Source organism: Anarhichas minor, unplaced genomic scaffold, assembly GCF_050575085.1.
Source record: "Anarhichas minor isolate MPS153535 unplaced genomic scaffold, ASM5057508v1 ptg000043l, whole genome shotgun sequence".
Lineage (NCBI taxonomy): Eukaryota > Metazoa > Chordata > Actinopteri > Perciformes > Anarhichadidae > Anarhichas > Anarhichas minor.
In genome coordinates, this window is record NW_027466489.1 from 1883760 (window position 1) to 1898182 (window position 14423).

Consider the following 14423-nt stretch of genomic DNA (forward strand, 5'->3'; position numbering starts at 1 on the left):
GAACAAGCTCTGGTAAGTTAAATGCGTTTGTTTTTACATCTGCAGTAGCTTTAATATGCTTGTTTATATATTATTATTTGTACAACTTGTTTTTATGAAGATGGATTTTTGTTTGGTTTTATATGTGATAGGAACTATTGTTACGTTCAATATTGCGCTGGGGACACATTTAGTCGGTGCCAGCGTTGCCAACTTTCTCGCTAAATCTGGCGACTTTCCGAACCCTCTTGGTGACTTTTTCTGGTGTTGTTGGAGACTTTTCTGGTGTTTTGAATCTGGCGTGAAAGCACGTACCGTTCTGCGCTGCCGTGAGCCGCCCCAAAGCACTCACAGGCGGCTACTCGCGCAGCAGTCCCAGCTGCAGTCAGAGAAGAGAGGAGACACACTCTCGGCGTATTCATGTATCTGCACTCTGCAGTTAGTGTATTTATAGGTGTTGAGCTTCATTTTTACACAAAACAAATAATAACCGTAGCTGCGTTTTAGCTGCAGGACAGCAGTGAAGGCCCAGGTATAAAATGCACGGCCCGCTACTGGCAAACACACATAATAACTGAACTATACTACAAACTACAGCCTCGAAAATGACCACTGAGTAAAAAAACAAACATCATGAGCTTCACCATATTGGTATTTACTTAAGGCTATCGCATTACACTGTAGTGTGAGTCAGATACTTTTTTCACTTCCTTTCTGTATACAGACGGAAGTCTTATCATTTGTGTGCAACACGAAACGAATAAAGGTACTGAAGGTACGGATGAGAGCAAAGACACTCTTCTTAAGTGTGCAAATGTACTACTGCACAAAAAGAAAAGTGTTTTTTACGTACTGTACTAACATAACCAAAATAAAACTATTTTGTCTTTCTTTTGCATGGTTAGGAAAACATAAAGCAAGGAGACACTGGTAAATTTTGATTGGGTTTACAGAAACAATAAATAAACAAAAACAAATCTTGAACATTGACAGTTGACAAAATAACGATAAGGAAGATTTGTCCTCAATCATCGTGCTGTCTTCAAGGGACGAGGACCTACACAACAGATCACTCGTTAGTTTGCATACATCCAACACTGACATAAACTACCGTGTGTGTGTGTGTTTGCGTACCTTCAGTCTCCCCAAGGCAGAGCTCCTCACACTCCTCCAGGTGGAGGAAGCGGTTGTCGTTTCCTTCACAGCCGCTGTAGATGAAGGGCCTGCAGGCCTCAACCTGACTATTAAAGTACCAGCGCAGAGTGTATCGTCCACAGTTCCCCTCCTCCATGGGCAGCAGGCACAAGTCAGCTGGAGCTGCAGAACACGCAGAACACACACACACACACACACACACACACACACACATGAAGAATGCTGCACGCGGAGACACAAAGGCGCACACGCAATAAGAAAATGGCAGGCCAGGCAGAGAGGAGCAGAGGCAGAGGACCCAAAACAAGCATTCCTGACCACTGAGATCAACAACTCAATCAAACCAACCTGTTTATTTAGATAGTTTGACATTCTCTTTTAGATGTAAAGCAAATCATTAGCACTGATATATTATTCTTTGTTTTTGCATTTATCCTTTTAAGACAACAGCGAAACAGCCAACGCAGCCTGGGACATGCAGAGAGGACCAGACACCAGGCAGGCAGGATGGCAGAATTAATCCTCGATAGATCCCAATACAGGACAACCGCACATGAGCTAGTTTACCTTCCCCTTTGACTCTCCTCTTGATTCTGACTGATCTGGATTTGACTGCTTTCAGAGATGTAACTTTGGCTTCTTTCTGACCATCAGCTCTTGCTGTTTTCTTAACATCAGCTGTGGCTGATTTGTTTGGTTGAACTTTGACTGTTTTGTCAGTTTCATCCTTGACAACCTCACCTGCACACACACACAGACACACAGCATAGACACATTCAGTTTGAATAGAAAAAAAGAGAAAAAAAAATACATTAATGTGATTTAAAGGTGCTCTAGGTTAATGTTCACAGACTCAGGATGGTGGGCGCTTGCAGCAGGCGTGAGTGAAAAAATTCACAAGGTCAACACGGTATCTCAATGTCATGACATAAGCACAAAGTGAAACACACACACTTAATATAAGACACGCTCCTCCAGCACAAATTGGATTATGTGCTGGTTGAATAAACCACATTATGGCACATGGGTAGAAATTTGACATGGCATCTTCTATTTATCGCATGAACCAGATACGCTTGTCGCATGTGAATAAATATTGTTAATGTTGGGGCCATTATAATTAAAAAGGGGAATCCAGGTATTTGACAACTTTGTTCTTATCCTCATACTTTTGTCTATTGTGATTGTGAACATATTAATCACCACCTCAATTGTAGAGATTTGGAAAACCTGGAATTTGGCACAATTGTCATTATAGAATAATATAATGTAAAAATATTGGAGTAACATTCGGGTTGACACATTTCTTTGAGGTTAATCGTTTTGTCTTTGTTAAGACCTATTGCCTGAAAAACAAACTCACAAGCTTGATGGTATAAGTAGTACAGCAAAGGTTGCTGGAGGTCTGATGTTTGTACCCATCTGCCTCTGAAAACCCATACTTCCACTGTGTTGTTTTAATGTTTGATTCAAATGTACCCTGTGGAGATTTTGACCACTTGTAGTTTGTGTTACTGTATGGTTTTACAGGTGGCTCCCCATTCTGTATGTGTATCCTGAACGTTCACAAGGACACACATGCATGTCAGCACGCACACGGGCAACCAGCAAGCAGACATGGTTGTAAACGATGTTGATTTCAAATTCTTCCAAAAATAGGCTTTGCAAATGTTTTATTGAGAAGAAAAATATTAATCTCATTTGTCAAGCTGCCAGTGCTTTTTTTTAAATGCTTGTCCGAGTGTCGTAAAGCTTCAGCTTCTAAAAAAAAAAAAAACCCACAAGGTACCTTATGTCTTTAATGCACTATTTCCCTGCATGGTAGCATCGGACACAGTATGAAACACAGTACCATCGTTCTGGTTGGCAGTGGGAGTGAAGTAGAGCAGCTCCTCCAAGGGGTTGTCGTAGGTCTCGACGGAGTAGATGTGCTCGTAGTCTGGGTCGTTGGTGTTCACCACCACATGCAGCTCACGGCCTGAGAGAAATGTGACATCACACACGTCAGAGATCCTTCACCTGCGTCTGACGACCTCCAAGCCTCAGATAGATGGAAGGCCCTGGACCATATTGGCACAACTCAGGAAGCCTCTAAATACAGGTGAGAATAGTCAGTGAGCCTATACACTAACATTTGTATTTGTCTGGATACGCCTGTAAAATACATTATGTGGGACTTAACATAAATGGAGTCCTCTGTTTTCCTAATGAGAAAACCACCCAGTGATCAGAGGTCTCCAGGCCCAGCACCACCAAGTTAGACCTGTTTGTTAGGGACGAACACGCAGACAGACACACAGATCGAGGTCGACAAGCAGAGCAATGGACGGACACACTCACCCTCCTCACCCTTCACGACCAGTTGTTGCTCTGGTGCAGGCCGAGACCTGACCGGGGGCTGGGAACGATTTACTGGGCCTGAACCTGAGAGAACCAGATAGGATGGGGAGGAGCGAAAAGGGACACCGAGGGAGCGGAGACAGGATTTAGAGAGCGAAAGGGACCGGGTAAGTGTTAGAAAAGGGGGACCGGAAAGGTAACATGATGGAAAAAAAAAAGAAGGACAGAACATTCTGGTAGTAAAACCTTCAGATACATGAGCCAACAACAAAAACAACAACCCCAAAGCACCACAAAAATCATTCCACCGTTCCAACATACACACCAGCTGAAAGGAGTTTTAGCAAGACTGGTCACCATGAGGCAATCTTCCAAAGACTGGTTGTGATCCTTTAAGGACTCAAGTCGCTGCTGTATGGACTGTTGTCTTACTCGAGTCACATTTTTAAAACATTATGAAATGCATAACTACTTCTTAGGTAATAATGAAAATAAATTAAACATGCGTTATCAGTAACACTGCATATTTAGTAACTGCTGCTTCACAACTCTGATGAAGACTTACAATGATTAACATTTCACAAGTTAAAACATTGGGGAAAGTTGATCATTTTGAGTTTTTTTCTAATTGTCTTTTAATTAATTCATTTTGAAACATTTAATGCTATCCATTCTCAGTGATTGGAGAAAGTACGTTGTTTAGTCCAACATGTTCATATAGTATATAATAATGGTAGGTAATGTAACTATCTTATTTTTGTGTGCATGAGGTTAAATGATCATTTAAACCACACACAAATGCCTAATAAGGGAAAATGCCCGAAAGCATTCTCGAAATATATACATGCGACTGACTGCTCTCACTACTCTGCAGCAGTATTTGTGGTATAGTGTACCGCTGTGACTCATGCTAAATCACAGCCCTTCTGTCCACCCTTCTCTCTTCTGCTGCAGTCGAATGGCTCACTCACCTCCACACGCTGAGGATCAGACAGATGGACAGGAAGGAAGCAGAAACAGAGGGAATTAAAAAAGATCAGTTTAAAGAGCCATGCCATTGTTGTAGTTCTCTGCAGCTTCTTATGTATCATACTTTCAAAAAGTTTAGCTGAAGCTGTGACTCATATGCTGTGATTACCATCTGAAGTTCAACTTGGGGACAACTCCGTTATAAATTAGCAATGCAAGCTGCATGAAAGACTCACCACAGTGCTGACTCATCTCTGTGCGAACGTACGCCCTGACCTCATACTCCTGAATTCAAAGCAAAGAGGGGGAACAGAGCAAAAATAAGAAAAATACACTCACAAACACAACTAATATCAGCTCTGTGTAAGTGTGTGTGTGCTGTTTGATGTCCACATCTTCAAATTGAACCCCTCGGTAAGGCTCAAGCACTGACCGTCATGCCTGGCTCTCCTCTGTCTCCCTTGGCTCCATCTGGTCCCAATTCTCCCTGCAACATGGACACACATTAGGACACACGACCCACAGAGGGGCCTGCAGCACAATAACTCATTAAGCTGAGACCAGGTGCAGCACATGAACTAAATGCAAAGTCAAAGCGAAAGATCGGCCATTGTGACTTTTACAGATACATAAATATATGGGACCCCTTTTGAGGAACCAAAAATTCATATAAAGCTGGGAAGCGTTAATAAAATATGGTTGTCATTTTTAAGTAACCAGTTTTGGCGATGAGGAAATTGGCACACTGTGGAAAGAGTAATACTGGAATTCAACAAGTAATTCAGTGCGGTAATATTTTCAAATGTTTTTGATAAGGGTACCAAGAATTCTTTCTGACCTCTACAAATTGTTTCCTATCAAAGATGACAACCAGGAGACAAGTGTGACACTAACCGCTTCTCCTCGCTCCCCCGAGATCCCTGGGATACCGCGTGGACCAACCACGGCGGGACCGATTGGACCTCTCTCTCCCTGACAGAGGTAGAACAACATTACAACATACAGCATGTCTGCAGTAGACAGGTGTAGTAAACCTTACAATGCAAGTAACAATCTCTACATACATAATATCGGGACAGGTGGTCTTTGCCTGCATAGCTTCAGTGAAAACAAAGACACAACTGTTTCTAGTCCAGTGCTATCTATTCTCCAAATAAGCTGCTACTGTACTCATACTGTACTGTACTTCATTCCACACACAATATGCAATATGCAGCAGACAAGCCAGTCGTATGCCGGGCCCATCAAACTGTCAATCATTATCAGGAAGCAATTCACAGAAATCAAACAAAATGAGCAGTCAGGTAAAAAAAGAAACAGGAGAACAAACTAGGGACGAAAACAAAAGACAGTATTCTTTTTATAGAAGTCGTGCATCATATTCTTGTCATATACTGTCAAAAACAAAAAGTTTTATCTTTGTTGCCACTCACACATCTCTGACTTCTGCTCTCTTGTGCACTCGCACAGTAGAGCAATTGACACGTTAGTCTATTTTTGCTTCCATTACACATTATTTTTCTTTGCTAGATTGCCAAGAAATGTGTGCACAGTCATACTTGATGGTGCACCCATTAGCTGGTGTAACAAAGGCTTGTTGAATTGTCATTATGTCCTATCTCGTCTCTTTAATAGACATCTGCCTCCTTAAAGTGGAGAAGCGCGGAACTAGCCACTATCAAGCCACATTAAGGATAGTCACCTTCTGTCCCTGGAGCCCCTCTGGGCCTTTAGCACCAGCTGGGCCCTGAGTGCCACTCAGGCCCGAGACCCCATCCACTCCTCTGGGGCCAGGAGCACCAGGTACGCCAGACGGACCCTGCATGAGGCACAGAGACAGTTAATTATGAATCTAAAGATTTCCTGTATGTAGCTCTGAGGATGAGCCATGTTGTGTTTCTGACTGTACATACATATTATGGAGATTAGGTACAGCATGTAAGCTCACACTGTACTGCTGAGTTAGAAACTCACCCTTTCACCTTTCTCTCCCTGAGTTCCTTTGGGTCCTGCAAGGCCGTCAAATCCACGGTCACCCTACAAAGTCAGAGAAAAGTGGTAACACTCTATATTGGACACATTTATAGTTGATTTCAAGAAAAGTTAGACAACACATACCTTGGGACCGACTAGTCCCTCTTTTCCAGGGGTCCCTGGGGCCCCAGAAGGTCCAAGTTCCCCCTGGAAAACACAGAGAGCATGCCTGTAAACGAATCTTAAGAGCACACACACGAGGCATATAATAGAGCACAGCGTGTCTGTTTGATGTTACTCATACCTGTTCCCCTTTTCTTCCAGGTAGGCCTGATCGTCCATGAATACCACCATCCCCCTGAACACAAACACTCAGATTCATTCAATTTTCAAAGTACTTACCACACAGTACTCGACTCATACATGTCTGACTCATAACTTATTAAAAGGTACTACGAGGAGCTTTCATTTTGTGTTGATTTGACAGTCCCTGTGGACAAAAGCGCCAGAGACTGCAGGTCGCAGGCGTTTGCAAAGCTGGGTCTGGGTCTGTCCACGATGGGCTCAACGGCCCGCTGGCGTCTGAGCTAAAGGAGTTTCTGGTGAACCTGCGTGCTGTAAATCGTTTCGTCTGATTTTAAGACCCGATGACAGGCATTAAGAATAACGTATAATGACACCTACGGATGCACCAATCCAAATTATTCAGTCCAGATATTGATAAAGATACCTGGGCTTTGGGTACTGGCCGATATAGAGTACCCATCAGATACCAGTATTTAATTAATAAGCTGTATGCCCAGTGACTGGGCCCATTCTTTTATGTGTGAGGCAATTATTATTATTCATTGATACATTGACTGAATTGTTATTAATTACAATAACGGTATCCAATATCAGATTGGCCCATTTTTCACCTAAACCTGATCCAGCTATCTGAGTCAGTAGACTGATCTCCGTTATTGGTTTCGGTATCGCTGCATCTCTAATCACCACAAAAAGAAACAACATCTAGCTTCACAGACCACAAGCTATTACTGAGATGTTAACTTCTTGGTTCATTATTGGGACAGAATAAATACCCAGTGTCAAAATACCATTGGGTGGGAAATTATCACGATACAATTTCTTCATTCATGCTTATTTCCTCTCCCCTTTCTCCCCCTAAATCAGATATGTCTTGATCCCACCTTGTCTCCTTTTAGTCCATCACTTCCACAAGCCCCCTTGGGTCCTCGGTCACCCTGGAAACACATACGTTCATCATTGACAGAGGCACATGAAGAAGCTTGTGAGTGACAAACGGACAAGATGCTCTAAACCAGTGAGACAGAGTCCATCCATTGATCTATTGTCCTTTTACCTGCCGCTCGGGCTGAATCATTGTGCAGGAGCACTTACACGTACAGCGAACATGAGCATACAGCTTGTCCAGCAACTTCCAAACAGCACAAATATGACGCAGAATCTGATAATGGATGTTGTTACAAGTGGCAAAACAGCAGCAGAGGACTGGCCGATGTTGTCTGGTACAGCCGTGCTACATCCACATGTTCATTTGATAGCACACGGTATTATCTTCACAGACAGACCTACAGGACGTTTTCAACCCAGTTTTTTCTTTGGAGACTTAAAAAGTCTAATAATTGCACAAACGAATAATTTAGCAAATGGCACAGTAATTAAAGATACAAAATGTGTAAACCATCATATCTGTATCTAACTATTTAGATGCATATATCCTGCACTCCCACATTGTTCATTCTACCTTACTATTCATTGTACTATGTGAAAAAGTAGGCTGGTCCTCAACGTACACACTATCATTCTTGTTCATAAATGTATCCTACTAAAGCTGCGTCACTATCGCACACCTCTTCTCAGTAAAAACAACTGTTCACAAAAACAAACAGCCAGGACGGGTTAGTACCAGTGATTTCCACCTTGAAAATAGTATGAATCTTTTGAGTAACATTTTGACATTTTGGGAAAGCCAGTGAACTGAGAAGATCAATATTACTCTCATCTGAAGCTACTGCCAGCAGTCGTTTAGCTTAGTAACAGCTAGCCCAGCTCAGCCTAAAGGTAACAGCCCCTGTAAAGCTCACAAATTGTAATATCAAACACATTATATATAAAAACGTCAATTCATCGCTTTACGGAGCGTTATGTGCATGACTGTTTCTTGGCCAGGAGCAGTTGCCAGGCACCCGGTGGAGTCTTCAGGAAGTAAACGGTCCAGCACAAGAAATAGCCTGGCACATAAAAAACGGTTAATTGTGGTTATTATACTTGTCATTATACTTTTGTACGAATAATTGTACGTTGGATTTTGTTAACTGTGGGCAGAGCCAAGCTAGCTTTATTTCCCCAAATGTCAAAATATTCCTTCAAAGCTTCAACGTCTCATCCCACTGAGCAATTTTAAACTTTGTGCCTTTTTAGAGAGGTCTATGATTGCTTCTGATGCAGTTTGTAGGTATATACTTGTGTGTGACTGGCTGCATTTGTTGTATGTCTTCTCTCTGTACTTTCTCCAGCTGTACTCTTTTTTTTTATCTCAATGAGATAACCTGATAAAGGTTATTATAATAAAAAAATAAAAAAATAGCTTGCCTCCACACATCTGAATCGTCGCCCACATCTTTGATTGGTTCAGTGATTAAAATATAATTCAAATGAATAGATTAAGTGAAAGAAAAATGTGCATTAGTTCTATCAGGCTGAGCAAAATCCCTATTTCCGGCTGTTAATAATCATGGTGACAGGGTGAAAGCAAATATTCTGCATGGATATCTTTAATTTAATCCTGTGCAATCACATTCATTTTATGCTAGTATTGAGTTGTTAGTCATCACCGACTCCTGAAAGGTGCTTGAAGGTTGAAACCACACAGAATGAACAAACACCATCTCAAGCACACAGACTCAAAGAAGATACCTTGATTCCTCTCATTCCTACAACACCAAGCTCTCCCTTCTCCCCCGTCTGCCCTGGCATCCCGTCTTTTCCTCGGAAACCCTTAAAGAGAGAACAGAAAACATCCCTCGGTCTGTCCACCAAAGAGATAAAACCACACACAGAAAATGCTAAATCTACATTTGGACGGAATTAAAATCACAGACCGATTCACCAGGTACTCCAGGTTGGCCGGCTTCTCCCTGCAGGGAGACAACAGACTTATAGTGATTAGAGCAGTCAAATTACTATGTGTACCGACGACTGACTGGCTTTGCTATTGATTCCGACACTGGTTTAATCACAACAATCATCCATGCTCAGCATTACTCACCTTTTGTCCACCAGGGCCACGGGCACCCGGGAATCCAACGGATCCTCTTTCTCCCGGCTCTCCCCGCAGACCCTGATGTCAAATACACACATACACAGAAATATGCATATCGATCATTTATAATATCAATATGGTGGCCTCTTTGTTGCTGCAACATAAGAATATTGTTTAGGGTGAATCATATTTCTGAGTTAAATAATCAATTGATGTGCCTGCTAGGCCATCAGATCCACATTACTGATGATAATATATCATCAACCACTAGTTCAGATCAAATTCTGTTAAGAGGCAAACTATAAATCAGAGACAACTACTCAAATAGGCCATTAAGATAATTCATTGACAACTATTTTGATTTTGAGCAAAAATGCTGATTTCAGGCGTCTAAATGCAACAAATCCTTCAGCTTTTCTCTGCTTCATCTCTGAAGCTGGTTGGATGAAACCAGAAATCTGAAGATGTCACATTGGATCTTTGCAAATTAGGGAGGACATTTTTCTTCACCAAATAATTAGTCAATTCATCAAAAAAACAAAACAATTAACGTATAACTCAAAAATGAAAATGATCATTAGTAGCAGCCATAAGACCATCACATATACGTTCGGACAAGAAACACATTTACCTGCTCCCCCAGAGGGCCCTCTTGACCCTTCACCCCCTTTTCTCCCAGCACACCTTTGGGTCCCCTGCCACCCTAAAATGAAACAATAGTGACATCCACAACAAGCAAAAACCAAACCATACACTATAAGAACAAACAAGGATATCTTATTATATTCAACATTTGGACACATCCAGGTGTTGACTGACTGTTTCTCCTTTGTTGCCATTTTCTCCAGCAGGTCCTCCCACCAGCACAGTGTCCCCCTGTGAGTGACAGTACAGCTGTAAACATCTGGCTTCTCCCCAAAAGCCAAAACATCAACAAACCATGTTTCATCCTGTAACCTTTTCTTAAGCGGTGTCACTTTTAGTATCGTAGCTTATTAACATTGTGTGTATTCATATATTCCTCCCACTCTCTCATGAAAGAGCTTTTTCAAAACAGCCACTGCCGACACAATCTGTCTTATATTCCTCTTTATCCATTTTTGTGTCAGAAAGAGAGCGAGAGCAAGAGAGAAAGAGAGAGAGAGAGAGAGAGAGAGAGAGAGAGAGCGCAGTGGTGGAGCTTATTAGATAATAAAATGTACACACCTTCTCTCCTTTGTCACCTTGCAGCCCGATGTCCCCCTGAAGAAAATAAAACAGATTGAGAGCAAAACATTTCATTCAGGCGTGTCAAATGAATTACCCATTTTACACGAGCAAAGGACTCGAGGGAGGACACAGCTCGCATTATGACATGAAAATGGGAAAAGGCCTGGTAGTATTCACCTTCTCTCCCCAAGTACCACGATTCCCTGGTGAACCCTGATAAACACACAAACACACATACTGGTTTATTATATTCTGGTCCACACATAAAAGCCACCATGCATGTTTTTAACTCAGGGCCATGTTTACCTGGGTCAGACAACAAAACTTAAATCCCAATAATATCATGAGCCCTCAGGCTGTACAGTTAGATTAAAGGGTGAGCACAGGTTGATCTTGTTTTAAAATGATGGGTGCTGCAACACTGTGAGGGAGGACAAGGCCTGTTGAATAATTAGTTTACGATCCAATACATTGTGTCCTTGTGAAGAACAGCTCTTCTATCATGACAATGAAGATTTATGCCTGCGTTTTCCCCTTTGTGTCTGCATACATACAGCCTTCTGGTGAATTAAGCATTTTGTAAAGCACAACACTAAAAGACAAGTTCAAAGCTTGAGGAGTGTCCATATAGAGTTTTTTTAATTTCAGAAAGCACTAGCAGGGCACCGGCGTGACGACACCATCGTCTGTCAGAGATGTTCAACAGGAAGCATTAGGAACTGCCGCACACAAAAGTTGAAGTGCTCTTAAAAAATACGATGCTGGGTGCAACGCTTCTTGGCTCGGCAGCCACACGCAGCCGCTTATGTTCTCTCCTCATTTGGAACAATTGAAAATAGACGCTGGCACTCAGAAAAAAAACATTATATTGTTGCTTGTTGGCACAACTTTGTTAGTGTATGTTGAGTTACTGAGGGATGGATATCAAAGTTGTCACATGGTATTTACCGTTGGCCCTCTCTCTCCATCCAAGCCAGCCCGGCCCTCCTCTCCCTAAGACATGACAGACAGAAAAAGGCACACAAACAAACCAGTTGTTATTATCCAGATTCATAATAGATCAAATCTTCAATGAAACACTGATGTCACGGATGTCTTACTCTCAGCCCTGATTCTCCTCTCTCCCCTCTGGGACCAGGGATTCCGACACCAACCTCCCCCTGGCAACATAAATAATATGTACACCCTTCAAAAAAGCCATTAACGTTCAAGCAGGGAGACAGGAATATGTGTCGCTTGGATAGTCACCTTGTCCCCTTTGAACCCGTTGGTACCAGGAGAGCCCTATAAAGTATGAATCGTAAAGATTTATGAATCTTTTACGATAAAAAGCACACAATGCACACATAATTCATCACTCATCTGTGTGTTTGTCGATTTCCCTTTCTCTCTCAGACCTTTAACTTTTTTTTAAAAATAGATTTTTACGTAGTAATAAAAACAGGCTCTAAACTCACTGCCTGTCCAGGAGGACCAGCGGGACCAGGGGGTCCGACATTTCCTGCACGGCCTGCAAAGCCCTGGAGACCCTGGAAATGAGACCTCAGTAATTGAAAACCAACCACATATATTAAGAGAAAGAAAATACAGTTTTGTGTAATAAGCAGCTCCACCAACCCTCTCCCCTTGTGGTCCAGCAGGTCCTAGTTGTCCAGTTTCTCCTCTCAGGCCAGGCTGCCCAGCATCACCTGACTTCCCCTGTAGCCCTGGAGGACCAGCTGAACCAGGAAGGCCTGGATCTCCCTGAAATGAAGTCAGAGTTAGATTTTGACCTATCTCACATCTGATAGATCACTTTTACTGATTAGAGAGGTAGGTAAAAACATACAGTAGATCATCCTATGTTGCACCACATGCTGTTACTCACCTTTAAGCCTTGAGGCCCAACCCGACCAGGAGGACCTAAATGTCCGATGCCCTTCTCTCCCTGCAACACACATTTCGTCATAACTGTCACTTGGATTGGTTTTGATTTCAGGCAAATTAATAACAACCCATGACAGAAAGCTTACCTTATCTCCTTTTGGCCCTGAAGATCCCTGTGACCCCTGCATGAAAGACAAATGTCAGGTGTGAAAATAAGAGCGACTGACTGTGGATTCTTTTAAGACCCATATCAATAATACCTGACTGGAAAGAAAACAGACAAATGTAAACCATTGCTTTTTTCATATTAACAATAATAAGAATAATAATAATAATGAAGCACAGTTGCAGTTTGTTTTAACAGTGTAACACATTTCTGCATGCCCCCCAAAATATCTGTTCGGCATTCATTATTATGCTGGTGAAGACACGTTCCATCAGCTTTAGTGTGTACTGTCAGTGGCTTGGTTGTCATTACACTTAACATGCCTCGTTAACCTCAAATAATCAAAACATTGAGCATCAGAGGAGATTTGTCACAATTACAACTGGATAGGAGGTCTAGAGACTTTAATAACACTGCTGTAGGTAGAAAAAATGGTTGATCAAGGTTAGATTAAATAATTGGACTGACCTTGAAGAGAAACCATTTGGCATAAAGAATCCTTGCTTTACATGTGTGGCAAAATCTGCATCCATTTACCAGCATCACTACATATTTCCTGCACCCTTGTTTGATTTCTGGATAACAGAAATGCCTAAAACATGGGTTTAAGTAGGATGTGATTACATAACGAGGATGATCAACATGTCCAATTTGGAGCTGATTATTGCAGCTGATTATGCTAACAGCCCTGGATTAACACAGTGTGGTGCCCTAGGGTGACCACACTCTAAGTGTGTAAATTAAGTCTTTAATGTAAAATGTTGATTTTGACCACTTGCCATCCAAGTATATTTTTCATCGTGGCTATGTGCCGTGATTGTTTTTCTTTTTTTCTAGCAACATCTGCTTAGCTGATGCCTGTTCATTTTGAATTTGTTAACAAATACTTTAAAAGTCTAGTCTTTGTCTTAATCATTTGGTGCCCGCAGGCACTCGGCTGGTTCCATATTATCCGTCCCATCGTGCTAAATAGCAATATGCTGCATTTGATCATATTAGTATAAAAGTCTAAGCTGGATGCAGTTGAGTAGTTACTCACATCGTTATGGTAAAAACGTTTTACCTTAAATTACACACTACTAATGGTAGTGTAATGGTGGCATTTAACCTTCACTAATAGATGAAAGCATTAGACCTTTGGGAACAATTTGAAGCTATGCGCAAATAACAAAAAACACATTCAGTAATATAACACGTGAGAGAAAAGAAAAGAAATCCAGAAAACAAACGGTGGCTGTGGAAGAACTTACATCTTCTCCAGGCTCTCCTGGCTCACCATCCACTCCCTATGAAGACAGATAACATGATGTGAAAATGTGATGTTAACTTTATGAATATTTGTTTCCCTGCAGCGTGATGTCACTCACTCTCTCTCCTTTGTTGGCAGCAGCTCCTTTGTCTCCCCTGTTACCCTGAAAGACAGCAGTTATTAGTGATCGGCGTCAATGAAAAAGCGCTCGATATTTTCACACTGTCTTG

The 14423-nt window shown here is 41.8% G+C and overlaps 1 protein-coding gene across 1 annotated transcript in view; it reads right to left on the reverse strand.

Moving 5' to 3' along the window:
* Positions 1-301: 301 nt before the first annotated feature.
* Positions 302-14423, reverse strand: part of col7a1 (collagen, type VII, alpha 1) — a 48965-nt gene continuing 34843 nt past the window's right edge. The window contains exons 89-118 of the mRNA XM_076110677.1: positions 14312-14356; positions 14195-14230; positions 12925-12960; positions 12780-12839; positions 12530-12655; positions 12370-12441; positions 12161-12196; positions 12013-12072; positions 11861-11905; positions 11090-11125; positions 10910-10945; positions 10523-10579; positions 10335-10406; positions 9710-9781; positions 9543-9578; positions 9358-9438; positions 7608-7661; positions 6722-6775; positions 6562-6624; positions 6418-6480; positions 6146-6262; positions 5338-5415; positions 4877-4930; positions 4680-4728; positions 4446-4454; positions 3475-3558; positions 2987-3112; positions 1702-1875; positions 1114-1296; positions 302-1036 (exon numbers count right to left, since the gene is read on the reverse strand). Coding sequence (XP_075966792.1) covers positions 1008-1036; positions 1114-1296; positions 1702-1875; positions 2987-3112; positions 3475-3558; positions 4446-4454; positions 4680-4728; positions 4877-4930; positions 5338-5415; positions 6146-6262; positions 6418-6480; positions 6562-6624; positions 6722-6775; positions 7608-7661; positions 9358-9438; positions 9543-9578; positions 9710-9781; positions 10335-10406; positions 10523-10579; positions 10910-10945; positions 11090-11125; positions 11861-11905; positions 12013-12072; positions 12161-12196; positions 12370-12441; positions 12530-12655; positions 12780-12839; positions 12925-12960; positions 14195-14230; positions 14312-14356 — 2043 coding nt within the window. The 3' untranslated portion in view covers positions 302-1007. The remainder of the gene's footprint in view (positions 1037-1113; positions 1297-1701; positions 1876-2986; positions 3113-3474; positions 3559-4445; positions 4455-4679; positions 4729-4876; positions 4931-5337; positions 5416-6145; positions 6263-6417; positions 6481-6561; positions 6625-6721; positions 6776-7607; positions 7662-9357; positions 9439-9542; positions 9579-9709; positions 9782-10334; positions 10407-10522; positions 10580-10909; positions 10946-11089; positions 11126-11860; positions 11906-12012; positions 12073-12160; positions 12197-12369; positions 12442-12529; positions 12656-12779; positions 12840-12924; positions 12961-14194; positions 14231-14311; positions 14357-14423) is intronic.